We start from the raw sequence: 13,951 nt of genomic DNA on the forward strand, positions 1-13,951 counted from the left end.
GGGGTTGGAGGAATGTCAGCTGCCGCTGGAAGGATCCAGGCGCATCAGTGTCTCAGGAATGCTGTTTTCAAAGTGAGGGTGGGGATAGGGTCGCCACTACAGTCTGAGGAATGACTCTGTCCCTTCCGCAGGACAGCTGCAGGTGAAGAGCTCTGTTCTGCAGTGGGTATTAGTCACGACGTGGACTTGTATAGAAGAAAAATTCCGCATGACCTAAATGCCAACCTAGACTCTGCGGTATGTGGCATAGGGACCAAGAAAGCACATTCAAAATTCTAAATGAACAGTCACATTGGAGTTGTAGAGGGGATGGGGTTTTCAAAAAGAAAGAAAAACACAGCAGCCGGTCTGCAGAGTCATCATCTTGATTTGAAGTTAGAGGAATATGTTCTTGATTCCTTTACAGGAAGAAAAGTTGGACTTGTCAATAAAAAGCGTCTTTAAAGTAATTGTTGCAGGTATTTTGAAAGGGCTGCTGTGGTGAGGACTAGGGGGGATAGAGCTGCTGTCAAAGCAGTTTCATTTGGGGAGCTGAGCTCATTCTGATCACAGACCACGGGATCAGCTCCCTCCCCATCATGAGTGAGGGTTGGTGCACTTGAGACTTTGCCAGAGCGTTGGTGAGCAGGAAGGAGACTCAGGAATCCAAAGCACTTCTGTGAATGTGGTGTCACCCCTTAGGGGAAAAGAGCCCTTGATTGCTTTAGCCCTGGGGTCAGCTCCATGTCTCACTGCTGGAGCTTTCAGACCAAGAGCTGCGGAGAAGAGTCAGATTTTTTCAGGGTAACTCTCACAGTGGATTGGTCTGCCTCAAAGGCAAAGAATCGGTCACTGCCATTCAGACAGCACCTTGGGTCTTGGAGGACGTGATTAGGTGAGCAAGGACACCATTTAATTAGTGACTTGGGAATATTTGATGTTAACTGAGTAAAAAGGTGACAGCTTTGGTATAACCTGTTTATTTCTATTTGTAGCATTTATTTGGGCAGATATTAACATTGTTTGGGGTTTGGTGTGCCATTCTGGAGAGCTCTTATACGCAGTGGTGGGTTGGTGATGGAGATTTCGCTCTTCCTGTATATCCACTCCTCCCTGGAGTGCTAGCTGAGCAGAGAAAAGGGTGAGGGAGAACTACCTGGGTCTGGATGAAGGCTGCAAAAATGGAAAGAACATCTGGGGACCAGAGAGGTGAAATGCATGGTGTTGCCTTGGCCACTGATTCTGTTTGGACCCTGGGATTGAGGGGAGAATCATAGAGTTTGGAGTCATCTTTGAAGAGAAACTGGGGAGGGGCAGGACTGATATATTCAGGGGGCAGCATTCACATGGAGTTTGATATGACTGATACCCTCTCACCCTGCACAATCATGCACAGACTTCCCTGCCGCAGGTCCCAGAGTAGCCAACTCAGAGTCTCTGGCAATGTGCCAAATCCATTTGTATCTGAACCCTGTGGCTTTTGGCTTTGGTTTCCAGGGGAAGGTAATCTTTCTTCTTAAGGGACCTTGGGAGGCAAACTGGGTACTAGGTTGCTCTGAAAATTCTGACCCACTAAGCTGATAACACGGTCTTGAGTTTTTTTGTCTGTTTGTTTTTATTTTTGTTTTTTTTTAGATTTTTAAAATTTATTTGTCAGAAAGGGAGAGTGCGCACAAGCAGGGGGAGTGGCAGGCAGAGGGAGAAGCAGGCTCCCCACTGCTCAAGGAGCCCAACGTAGGACTTGATCCCAAGACCTTGGGACCATGACCTGAGCCAAATGCAGAGGCTTAACTGACTGAGCCACCCAGGCATCCCCGGTCTTGGGTTTTTAATCTGACAAATGGGATAATGATACCCACTTTGCAGATTTGTTGTAAAGTCAAAGTGCTATATCCACGGTCCTCAGCACAGAACCTGGAACAGTGGCTGCTTTCTTCCATTTGCCCCAGCTGGTCGTTTTCTGCAGTTCCTTATCTCACTGAATGGCATTATTATCCATGCAGTTTCTCCAGCCGGAAACTGACTTCTCCTCCACCCTATCCCCAGCCACCTTATCCCAGGCATCACTAAGTCATCCAGATGGCTGCAACAGTGGGCTCGCCAGTCTCCGGTAAACCACTCTCCCATTGCTGCAGGGAGATCATTGTGAAAGCACCTTTTGCATCTCAGTAAGCCTCAGGACCCTTCTATTGCTCTTAAGAAAACAGAGAGCACTTGTAGCATGACCTTGGGATCTGACCCAGCGTGCTGCTCAGCTCCTTCGGGCTTCTCCTCCTACCTGGCATAAATAACTCCTACCCTTTCTTCAGATGAGCTGAAGAAGGGAAGTCTCCCTGAAGGACCTCTTTCTACTCCACTGCCTTCACTCTAAAAGTTGGATTTTTGGGTAATGATTTTAGATCACTTACCGCAGCTTGTCATTATATCTCTATTGGGCATGTTTGTTTGCTTAATCAGAATAAAAAACAGGTCTCTCTCTGTATGATTTTGTTCGCCATTATATATCAGGCCCTGGTGCAATGCCTGATGTTTAGTAAGTTGTTTGTTTGTTTTGGCAATGAATCATGCCATGTTACCATTAATTAAGTACAAAGAGCCTTCCAGTTATGCCACCTAGAGATTCTTTCACCCATTGCTCTGTTTGGTTGCTCTGTTTGGTGTGCCCATGTCCAAATTAATCTGAGTGGCATCCTTCACTTTGATGAGGGAATCAGGACAGCAGATGGTACAGGCGTCATGGGTCACCAGATGAGGGATTCCTTTCATGCACACCAAGATCATTCTCACTTTGCACAACTGGTACTTGGCCTCCTCTGGGGCAAAAGGAAGAACAGCAAAGCAACACTTGGTGTCACAGGTCAGATAGAAATTCTCTTCGGTCTTGTCAGGCTGATCCTCCCTGAAACAGTGGAGTGGGCTATCAGTTCGGCCCGTGCATTTAATCTTAATGAACTGCTGTGTGCAAATCTTCTTTCCTTCACTTCCTGTCAGGGAGTCCTTAAGTCTGTTCCTTAGAAAGAGACAAGGGAGGACATTGTCTCAGCTTGTGGGGACCAGGAGGTGGACGAGGACCAAACCCACTGGTCAGTTGTTCCAGCATCCAATGCTTTGGAGCGGTAACAGCCTTTAGATGCCTCTTGGGACCATGAGCCATGCCTGTGCTAGACACAAAATCATAACCCATTGTAGTGACTCAATAAAAATGAATACGCGATAGATAGGTGCAGACTCCTAGTGATCTGAATCTGAAGACGGAGTGGTGATGGTATGCACAAACCCAGGTTGGTTTACTAGAAGCAGGTGAGAAGCATTAAGGTCAAGGAGTGCCATCCAGCACTTTGCACAAAGTGTGTACTTCCTACAAAATGTTACTGCAAACTAATGAGGCTAGTTTCTATGCATGACTGTTGGGAATCTGCAAATATTGGTTGAATTCAAGCGTGAATGGAATGGAGAGAGGCAAGGAAGGGAATGGGCCGTTAAAAGCCTCTGCAAAAGCACATTGGGTAGATCAGCAAATGGAGCTTATTAGTGCCTTAGTCCCTCTGCTGTGTGGTTCAAAGACTAAAAATTACACTTCCCCAATCCCAACTACCACACCAAGTCCGCCCAGCCTCTTCTGTTTTGTCTGGAGCAGTACTAATATCAGAGAGATTGGCAGGGAAGCTTTCCAGAGTCCTTGAGAGGAAAGGTGCAGGCATTCCAGACTAGTCTCATTAGTATTTCTGTCCAGCCCTGACACTGCAGACCTCGTGCATGGGATAAACCCATGCTTTGTCCTGAAGCAGACCCCTTGTCCGACCAGTGCGCTGTTTGTGGGAGAGCCTGACCACGGTTCTCCACTTCACTGAACTCTCAGGCATGTGACCAGACTTTCCCAGGTACTCTTCTTAGGCTATGATGCAAGAGTCTTTTTGAAATGATGGTGTCCAGAAAAATTGCGTATCTTTGGCTTCATGCATTTTCTATTCTTGCTTTGGCTGCCAGGAAGCTCAACACTATGTTGACGCTTACTCCTTAGCCTTGTATTTCTGTAGTAAGTTTTTCTTCTTTTTATTGCTCAGTTTCTATCTTGTTATACTTGTTTTAATGTGTCTTTTGGCTTCTTTGTATGTGTTTTTTATTACAGGTTTTGGACACTGGCAAGAATAAATAAATACATTTTACAACAATGTATATGGTCATGAACATGTTTTGGCAACAGGTCTGGTGTGATTCAGGATTTATCTACTCACATTTGGGAATTAGCTTTTTTTGTGATTGCAAATATCACGTGGGTGCTTCTAAACAAGTAGTTTAAATTAGATGTCAGTCAACACAATCAAAAATGTATCTTTGTTCTCATCCTTAAGGACTGGTGCCTTCCCTTTGGAGCAGCAGTAATCACACATTCATGTACCTGAGCCCATAACCTGGAGCCCAGGTCATAACCCATAGTAGAAGCTGCCAGGCCTAAGTAGGAAGATTCGGGAAGAATTTCATAGAGCATTTTTGATTTGAAAGAAGCTTGGAGATCCTTTTGTCTTCCTCATCATTTCTTTCCCCTAAATGCAGTTTGGCATAGTGGCTGATGGTGTGGGCTCTGGAGCCAGGTACCTGGTTTCAAAGCCTGACTTTGCCATTTTGACCTCTTCCTCAGGCAAGCTTGGTTACTTAGCCTTGCTGAGTCTTGGTTTTCTCATCTATAAAATGAGAACAATATTAGCACTCCCCTCTTAGGGCTGTTGCAGGTGTGAATGTCCTAAGATGAGACATAGAGCTGAGTAATAAAGTAATAAAGACATGAAAGAGATCACTGGTGAACAAGAGAGCCAGGAAGCCCTGCTGACATTTCGTAGAGACAGGGACAATTCTTAATTCTTAGTTCTTTTTAGTTCGCCTAAAATTTGGTGAATATCTGTCTTCCCTCCAAGAGATCTGTTTTTTTTTTTTTTTCACTGAATGTCCATAATGGTCTTGTGAGGTAGGTATTATTCTCCTTTTGCAGTTGAGGAAACTGAGTGTTAGGGAGTCAGGAAGTTGGCCCACATTCCACTGCCAATGAGAAGTAGAGCTGGAGTTGCCTCCCACACCAGCTGACTCCAAATCCAGGAATCTCTTCTTATAGCCTCAGAGGCTCTGCCCACCTGATCTCCTGGAACACTTAATTCCCTTTAAATTAAAAGTGAACAACTTGACAGGTTTATAGGAGGATTGGATGGTAAGTTCACTTTGATCCAAGAGAGGTTTATTTCTTTGTGGTGACCGTTTTATATTAAAAACCCTCGGACAACTGAGTCATCAACAAATATTACTGAGAACCAGCAATGAGAAAAATATGTAGCTCAGCTATCTCTGATTTGGTTGACAAGTTGGGAGACATTTCTCACTGTATACCCATGCAAAAGGAATATAAGAGATCCATAAGCTATTTGGAAAATCAGTGTGTGACTAGATTTTACAGTGTCAGAAATATTGTGGGAGTTCAGTGAATTTTTAATAAAGAGAATGCATTTCAAAAAAGTTTGAAGTTGTCCCTTACTTACCATCAAAATTGTTGGTACAGCTTTTGGTTTTGCAGATTTCCTCATGGCTGTTAGTCTGTTGCTGGAGGCCTTAAGGATTACTTTGACTGATTGATTTGATTGATTGGCTGATCGTACAGTAGGGTGACTCACCGCATTGATGCAGCTCGTGGGGAGAAGAGCTGGAGTCGGGCCACAGCTCCCAGTTGTGCCAAGCCTGCTGTGTGCTCTTGAGTCTGCCAGCTTAGTGGCGCCCCTGAAAACTGCTGGTTATACTCCAGACACATATGGGAGTAAAGGAAAGGGGAAGAAAGAAAAGAAGGAAAGCGGAGCTGGAATTGGAAGGAACTGGGAGAAAAGAGAAGAAGAAAAGAGTTTTGAAGGAGGGGGGAAGAGGGAGAAGAGGAAATGCAGGCCCAGCATTTCCAGCTTCTGGAGTTCACTCATCTGGCGACATCAGCCAACCCAAGTCTCCTGAAAGGTAGAAAATCTGCAAGAGCAGCTTTCCTTTAGGGAGCCAAAATTGATTATTGAAAACATATCTTTATGAATACATAAAGAAGATGTGTGTGTGTGTGTGCACACACACACACACACACACACACAGACAGAGGAGTGTTACCCAGCCATCAAAAAGATGAGATTGTGCTATTTGCAGCAACATGGATGGACCTAGGGGGTGTTAGGCTAAGTGGAGGAGGTCAGGCTAAGAAAGACAAATACTGTATGATTTCACTCATGCGTGGGAATCAAAAACCAAAACGAGTGAATAAACAAACCAAAAGCAGAATCAGACCTATAAATACAGAGAACAAATTGATGGCTGCCGGAGGGAAGGGGGATGGAGGGATGCATAAAATGGGGGAAGGGGAGTGGGAGGCATAGGCTTCCAGCTATGGGATGAATAAGTCATGGGAATAAAAGACACAGCACAGGGTATATGGTCAGTGATGTTGTAATAGCGTTGTGTGGTGACAGACGGTAGCTTGCGCTGAGCACAGGGTATAGAGCTGTTGAATCACGGTGTTGCACACCTGCAACTCATGTAACATTGCGTGTCAACTATAGTCAAAGAAATTTTTTAAAAAAGAAAACGTATCTTTAAAGTTAGTTCTTTCCTCATAGGAAAATCCCCCAAACTCTATCCCTGAGCCTAGTTGTGAGTTAACATCTGTAAAACACTCAAGAGCAATGCTGGGACACAGGAAAGACTCACGAATGTTAGCTGTCACCATCACCGTCATCACCATCACCGTCATCACCATCACCATCATCACCATCACCATCATCACCATCACCATCATCATCATCACCATCACCATCATCACCATCATCACTTAGTTCGGGCTTTGACAAAATATTCACAAGCTTGATTTTCTCAGAGCGCAGTGATGGAAGAAGAGGTTGCCCAAGACTGTAGTTGCCCAAGACTGTAGTTGCTGATAACTTACCAACAAAACCAGAATCGAACAGAACCTATAAGAAGCAGACCCAGGCCCTCCATAAGTGCCCTTCCATCCGGGGTAGAGTAAATAGTACTAAGTGTCCGCGCGGTGTCTGGGGCGGTAACATGATGTCAAGTATGTTGCTGATGTTCACGGTAACAACCCTATATCATCAAGGAGGAAAGATTAGTTAAGCTCAGTGTCCTGTTTAAGGAGAAAGGTGGGGTGTGCAAGCAGGTTCAGAAAAATTTCTAATTCGGATAATTACAATAGAAAGGAATTGTCATCTGGAGGGTGAACTTTGGCTGTCTGAAAAAGTAGCTCGCACAGGAGATTTTGTTCTTATGGGAAGCCAGATATGTGAAATGTCATGGTTTTTATAACAAGTGATCATGAGTCAGGAGGGAGGGCGATGGTGCTAAAAATGTGAGCCTGATGTGAGGAGGCAGAAATAGGCCTGTGGCATGTAGAAGATGCGAGAAAGCCCGCCTCCCGCTCCCAACCTGAGTCGAGAACTAAATCTGGTTCTGGACTCCACAAAAAAAGTTGCAGCAGGGCCCATGAGCCTGTAAAAAATTTCCCTAAGAACAGCCCGAGGGGGTGGGGCGGGCTACTGATAGACTTTGATTATTTGAAAGGTTTTTGTGGGAAAACAGAAACCATTTCTTTCCCTTACTCAAACAACAACAGAAACCACAAAACCAAAAAACAAAGCAAAAAAAAAAAAAAAAAAGAAAAAACCCCCCACAAAAACCAAAACCCAGAACTTTAGAATAAGAGGCTTGAAAAGAAAAAAGAAGAAGCAGCAGCCCATGAATTCAATAAGATCCAGTTGTTTTGTTGTGAAAATTATCAACTAAACGAAGGGTGCAAAAGTGAAATGTGCATGCTTGCATCTTGCTCCCCAAAATGGAAAAGAAACATGAAGGCTGAAGTTCATCCTGAATGTAGAAGTGTCTTTGCTCGTCTTTGCACTCTCCATACACGTTTCCCCCAGCAAGTGGCCGGTGGCGCTGGCCAGATCAGCACCTGGCTCTGGGAAGACAGAAGTGTCACAGCAGGTGCACAAATCAGCAGCTCCCCTGCCACGGGTATGTCTGAGAGGACACATGTCTGTCTGCTCCCCGGGAAGGCAATGTCCCTGGGCCCTTCTCTAGGGAGGCAAGGGGGCAAGTCGTTCTTTGCCCCCAAACTCTCTGCTGCTTTTTTCCCCATTTCTGATGAGAAATAATTGACATATATCACTATATATGTGTAAGGTGTACAGAATGATGGTGTGATTTACTATGTTGTAAGACGATGACCGCGATAGGTTCAGCTGACATTCATTTTTTAATAGATACAATAAAAAGAAAAGAAAGAATGAAAGAGGAAAATTTCTCCTTGTGATGAGAACTCTTAGGATTTACTCTCACAATGACTTTTTGACATACGGTATGGCAATGTTAGCTGTTGCATTGTGTTGTACATTATTACATCTCTGCAACTTTAATACTTTCATCTTCCCCCTGGCCCTTAACAGCCTCACTTGGTTTGTGTGGGGCATCTCCTGACCGAAATATCAGGTAGGATTCTCTCACCCTTTGGCAGCTACCATAAAAATGGCCTCGCAGAGCCACTGCCTTTGTGGACAGCTGGATTCTTTCAGGGAAAGATGAACAGTAGTTCACCTGTTTTTTGTGGATTAATGCAAGCTTAAACTTTGATTCAGATTTTGTTTTATCTTTTGAGTATTTACCAAGCTCATTGGGGGAACTTTGGTTTTCTTTCTTTTCTTTTTTTATTTATTTATTTGACACAGAGAGAGCACAAGCAGGAAGCCTGATGTGGGACTCGATCCCAGGACCCTGGGATCATGACCTGAGCCGAAGGCAGACACTTAACCAACGGAGCCACCCAGGCACCCTGGTTTTCTTTCTTTTTAGACTGTAGGCAAATGAAAGCATGGTCTTAGAAAATGCATACAGGTCAAAGGAAAAGATAAACGGGAGGGAGAATTGCATTCTCTAACTGAATATTTCTTCTATTATTTAATTGTGAATTTGCTTTGTAAGACCCTAACATAATAAAGCAAGCACGGAACAAAGCAGCTTCATTAGTCTGTAACTGATCTTGTGCTTGCCACTTGGCTGATATCCCTGGACTGTGGCCTGAAGCCCTAGCTCTCTTGGCTCCACGCTAAAAAAGTCCAGACATAAACTCACTGTGGTGGAGGCAGATCAAAATGCCATCCCAGAACTGGCTTTTAAAACACTTTGAAAAATTCATTAGCCTTCCAATGTAGTAGGTCACTCTGAGCCTTATGGGGGGACAAGCAAATTCCCACCTATGGAATTATTTCATGCCAAAATAGCCTTCCGACCAAGCATGACATCGCTGTAAAAACCAGTTCACCCTGGTCGGTTTTCAGATGCCAACATTTACATAGCTTTGATGAATCTCATAAACACTGAGCCATGCTTACTACTACTGGCCCCTTCGCTGGACTTTTGCTTTCAGCACGATTTATACTCAGCCACTCTGATCGCTGTGTCACACTGGACATACCCTGACCCATCACTTCAGGCAGTGGTGTAGAAACGGGCATCAGGATTCCGTGTGTTTAGCACAGTCTTTTGTTAGCGATTTCTTGCCTGGAAACTGTCAGTTATTTTGATCGCAGACCTTTATATGTGAAGCTACTGTGGAAGCAAAGATCTTTAACATTGAAGCAGATGACTTTAGACTTTGTCTATTTCAACCTCCTGGTATTATGTGTCAGGTTTCATTCATTTATAAAATAATAAGTAAATGTTAAAGCAAATTTGAGAAATATAGGAAAGCTTAAAAATGAACCATAAACATTAAAAGAAATAAAAACTAAAAATGAAAATTACCTACTTTTTTTTAAGGGGCAGAGGGGGCAGAGGGAAAGGGAGAGAGAGAATCTCAAGCAGGCTCCATGTCCAGTACAGAGTCCGACACAGGGCTCGATCTCACAACCCTGAGATCATGACCTGAGCCAAAATCAAGAGTCAAACTCTCAACTGTCTGAGCCACCCAAGTACCCCAAAAATTACCCTCTTTCATTCCAGTGTGACTGTTGGCAATAGTTTGGCAAGCAGTTTCCTTAGTCTTTCTTTTCTTTTCTTTTTTTTTTTTAAAGATTTTTTATTTATTTATTCGACAGGATAGAGACAGCCAGCGAGAGAGGGAACACAAGCAGGGGGAGTGGGAGAGGAAGAAGCAGGCTCATAGCAGAGGAGCCTGATGTGGGGCTCGATCCCGTAACTCCAGGATCACTCCCTGAGCCGAAGGCAGATGCTTAACCGCTGTGCCACCCAGGCGCCCCTAGTCTTTCTTTTCTGTGCATAGGATCAAGATAGGATATCCATACATTTCAGTGTGCCCTGATTTTTATTTCACTTAACATTATTCATTAACTATTTCCCTATGTTATTGAATTATATTCCAAATCAATATCTTAAATCATAGCATACAGTGTAATAAAGAAGATATATGATAATTAAACATTTTAATCACCCCTCCTATTTTTTTGCTATTGTTAATTACACTGTAACAAATATCTCTGGAGCTAAAATCTTTTTATCTTCTGTAGGATAATGTCTTTAAAACTGTTTTTTAAAAATGTCATTATTGGAGCAATAGAGTTATTCTTTTTTTTTAAAGATATAGTCTTAAGTTTCATGATAAATCTTTCCAGATTGATTTCTGGATGAAATCCACCACATTTCAAGACCTGGGGAAGGTTCAGAAAGGTTAACTTGTTCTTTAGGACATTGTAACAGAGTCAAACATAGATTTCAGGTCTCTTGACAGGTAGGTCTGTGCTCCTGACAAATTTGAGAGGCTGCAGCATAGCAGGAAGAGTACCATGCTAATTTAAAAAATACGGATGTAGTCCGGAGTGGGCTCTGCGCTCAGCGGGAAGTCTGCTTCTCCTTCTCCCTCAGCCCCTCCCCCCACTAGTGCACGTGCAATCTCACTCTCTCAAAAAAAATATGGATCTGAGCAAATAATCTGCAGCTGCCTTGCTGCTAAATTAAGATGATCATAACACAAATTATACTGCACCAGTTACAGCTCTTATTTGAAACCATAAGGTAGAATCTCACCAGAGAGGACACTTTCTCTCTCTCTCTTCCCCCCCTCCCCAATTCCTCTATTTCCAAAGGATTGAGCTTTATGAAGCAGTCAACACACTGTTCACTAGCTGTCTGGTGTGGTCATTCAAGACACGGTATTGCACTTCATAACTTCTTTCACCTGTGTGGCCTCCCTTGGTCAACCTTGGGCAGGACATATGTTATTCTAGCTACATCACAGGTGAGAAGAACAAGGCCAGACAGGTGAAATCCAGCCTTGCCCAAGCGCACACAGCCAGCAAGTGGCAACGCTGGGTGTGCGGGATCTGTGTCTCCTGATTCCCCAGCCCTTGCTTCCAGCGTTATCTGTAGGAAATACAAATTGGTTTGCACTTTCAAAAGATAGTTTGAAGTTCTCATTGAGAGTTTGATAGTTTGCATTCATCTCCATAAAAGAAAATGGCCCAATATAAATACAGGCACTTTTCCAAGTGGAGAATATCCAAAGGTGAAACATTTGTGCTGAAGCTGTATTTCAGGAAACACACAGGAGAGCAAATCTGTTGAGCTTTGGAGTTTTCGTGTGATGGGTTCTGATGAACAGCTTGCAAGTGTGAGATGAATGGATGTGTCATTGGTAGAAACATGTTGAGCTCCGCAGGTGCTGTGACACCAAGTGTCACCTGTGATGGGAAAGAGGAACCTGAGAGGTGGGTCTTTGAAGGGCCTGTGGGCATCATCACACATACAGTAATGGACCATCAGGTGACTGGACGCTGCTTATGTTGACTCAAGCTCAGAGTTCTAGGTAATGAGAGGAAGAAAGTTTAATTGCCTATAACACCAGATCTTTCCCTGCAACGGAGAATGTGTAATTCTGTCAAATTCTCTCTCTCTTTCACTCTTCATCCCCCCACCCTATTCCCACTATTTCCCTACTTGGATCATATTTATTAACTGACCAAAGACCTAAATGCATCCCACGTTGATATGATAGGGAGTAATTTTAGCAGGGTGCAGTCTAATGCTGTATAAGCTGAATTCTTCTCTTTCAAGAAGACTCTAAGAAACACGTGTATTTCTGGACCAGCATTTTGTCCAGCCATGGCATATGGAGGCCACATGATTGCTAAGTTCAGTGCGCACAGAGGTGAAGATGCACTGGACACATTTGTCTGTGGATAGAGGTCCTGGGTGGCCAGTGTTTTCTGAGCTTCTTTCCAAAAGAAGACAGACTCAATGAATTCACGCTGGGGAAAAAGTGAAACAGCCCAACATTACCAGAAGGAAATTTAAGGGGATGGACCTCAAGGTTAGTCTGGGCTTGAAATTCTGTATTAATAAAAATTTCAGGTTTATAGGACACCTGCTGTCCTGAAAGCCTAACATGATTTTTTTTTTTTGTGAGAAATCTATTGTCTACAGATGATTTGTATACAGTACAGTAATTCCTTTATAGATGTGTTGGGAAGCTTTAATATATGCTGAGGGAAATATACTTGGGATGATATTTTCTTGTAAGTGCTGGGATGGGAATGAAAATCAGGGACTCTGAGAGACTTAGCTGTGTAGTTGTTAAATCATGCACATCTGCTAAATAATTAGCATGCTGTGGGGCGGGAGGTTCTGGAAGTAAATCCTCTTGTGCCACAACTCCTAGCTGTCCCACTCCTTTCTGAGTACGCATCTGCTTTTTTAAAAGACAAAGAGCAGAGAACATGGAGGGCCAAATAGGAACATTGAGGTTAAGCTAATGTCTTGCCATGAGCAATATCCCTGACTGGGCCTTCTCTCTGCCTCAATTTTCTCAAAATATCCTTATCCTGCTTCTTACCCCTGGGCACTTAACTGTCAGCAAAACCTGCCCTTGGCCAGCAAGCAAGGGAGCAAACACCTATCAATACTTACCCTATAGTTTACATATTTTACTTCATTTGACTTTCACAGCAATTCTCTGAGACAGGCATTAATGCTTAATGCATAGAGGGAGAACCTGAGGCTCAGAACATCAAGTGATTTGCTGTAGGTCACATAACTAATGTACGTTAGAGCTAAATTTCTGGTATTCTCTACCTCAGAGCCTCAACTTGTATTTTCATTGCAACACATCTCAGGGGGCACAATACACGGACTTTAAGGAGGAGTGGGCATTATAGCCGCAGTTCTTAAACTTTCACGTGCACAGGATCCAGGCATCGTTTTAAGATGCACATTCTGATTCAGTGCCATGTGGGGTGGGGGAACCTGGGAGCCTGCCCTCATAACATGTTCTTAGGTGATGCGGATGCTGCTGGCCTCCAGACCACAGTTTGAGTAGTGAGGGTCCAGAGTGCAAGGCTAGGGGGAAGAGGGCCTTGTTCGTCGCCCCTCTCTCTAGAGCTGCCCCCAACTGTAATGGGGTGTTTCCCACAGAGGAGGTGCTACCTCCCTGCACTTTCCTTCGGGCAGTGGCACAGTCCCATCACAATGTGATGGAGATGTATGCTGAGCTGGTGTGCTGACTCCTAAAATGTTAAAAATCTGAGGTGAAGCCTGGCACAAGAACAAACACATAGATCAATGGAGCAGAAGAGAGATCCAGAAATGGACCCTCAACTCTATGGTCAACTAATCTTAGACAAAGCTGGAAAGAATATTCAGTGGAATAAAGACAGTCTCTTCAATAAACGGTGCTGGGAAAATTGGACAGCCCCATGCAGAAGAATGAGACTGGACCATTCTCTTACACCATCCACAAAGATAAACTCAAAATGGATGAAAGACCTAAGTGAGAGACAGGAATCCATTAAAATCCTAGAAGAGAACACAGGCAGTAACCTCTTTGACCTCAGCTGCAGCAACTTCTTGCAAGACGTGGCTCTAAGGTCAAGGGAAACAAAAGTAAAAATGAACTATTGGGGCTTCATCAAGATAAAAAGCTTCTGCATGGCAAGGGAAA

The 13,951-nt window shown here is 43.8% G+C and overlaps 1 protein-coding gene and 1 pseudogene across 1 annotated transcript in view; one reads left to right on the forward strand and one right to left on the reverse strand.

Annotated features, from left to right (window-relative positions):
• Positions 1–992: 992 nt before the first annotated feature.
• LOC121100149 lies at positions 993–3,133 on the reverse strand (annotated as a pseudogene).
• Positions 3,134–7,850: 4,717 nt separating this feature from the next.
• Positions 7,851–13,951, forward strand: part of PRUNE2 (prune homolog 2 with BCH domain) — a 227,190-nt gene continuing 221,089 nt past the window's right edge. Inside the window, exons 1-2 of the mRNA XM_040620128.1 lie at positions 7,851–8,019; positions 11,618–11,778. Coding sequence (XP_040476062.1) covers positions 7,851–8,019; positions 11,618–11,778 — 330 coding nt within the window. The remainder of the gene's footprint in view (positions 8,020–11,617; positions 11,779–13,951) is intronic.

The sequence above is a fragment of the Ursus maritimus genome, unplaced genomic scaffold (genome assembly GCF_017311325.1).
Source record: "Ursus maritimus isolate PB19 unplaced genomic scaffold, ASM1731132v1 scaffold_34, whole genome shotgun sequence".
Classification (NCBI taxonomy): domain Eukaryota; kingdom Metazoa; phylum Chordata; class Mammalia; order Carnivora; family Ursidae; genus Ursus; species Ursus maritimus.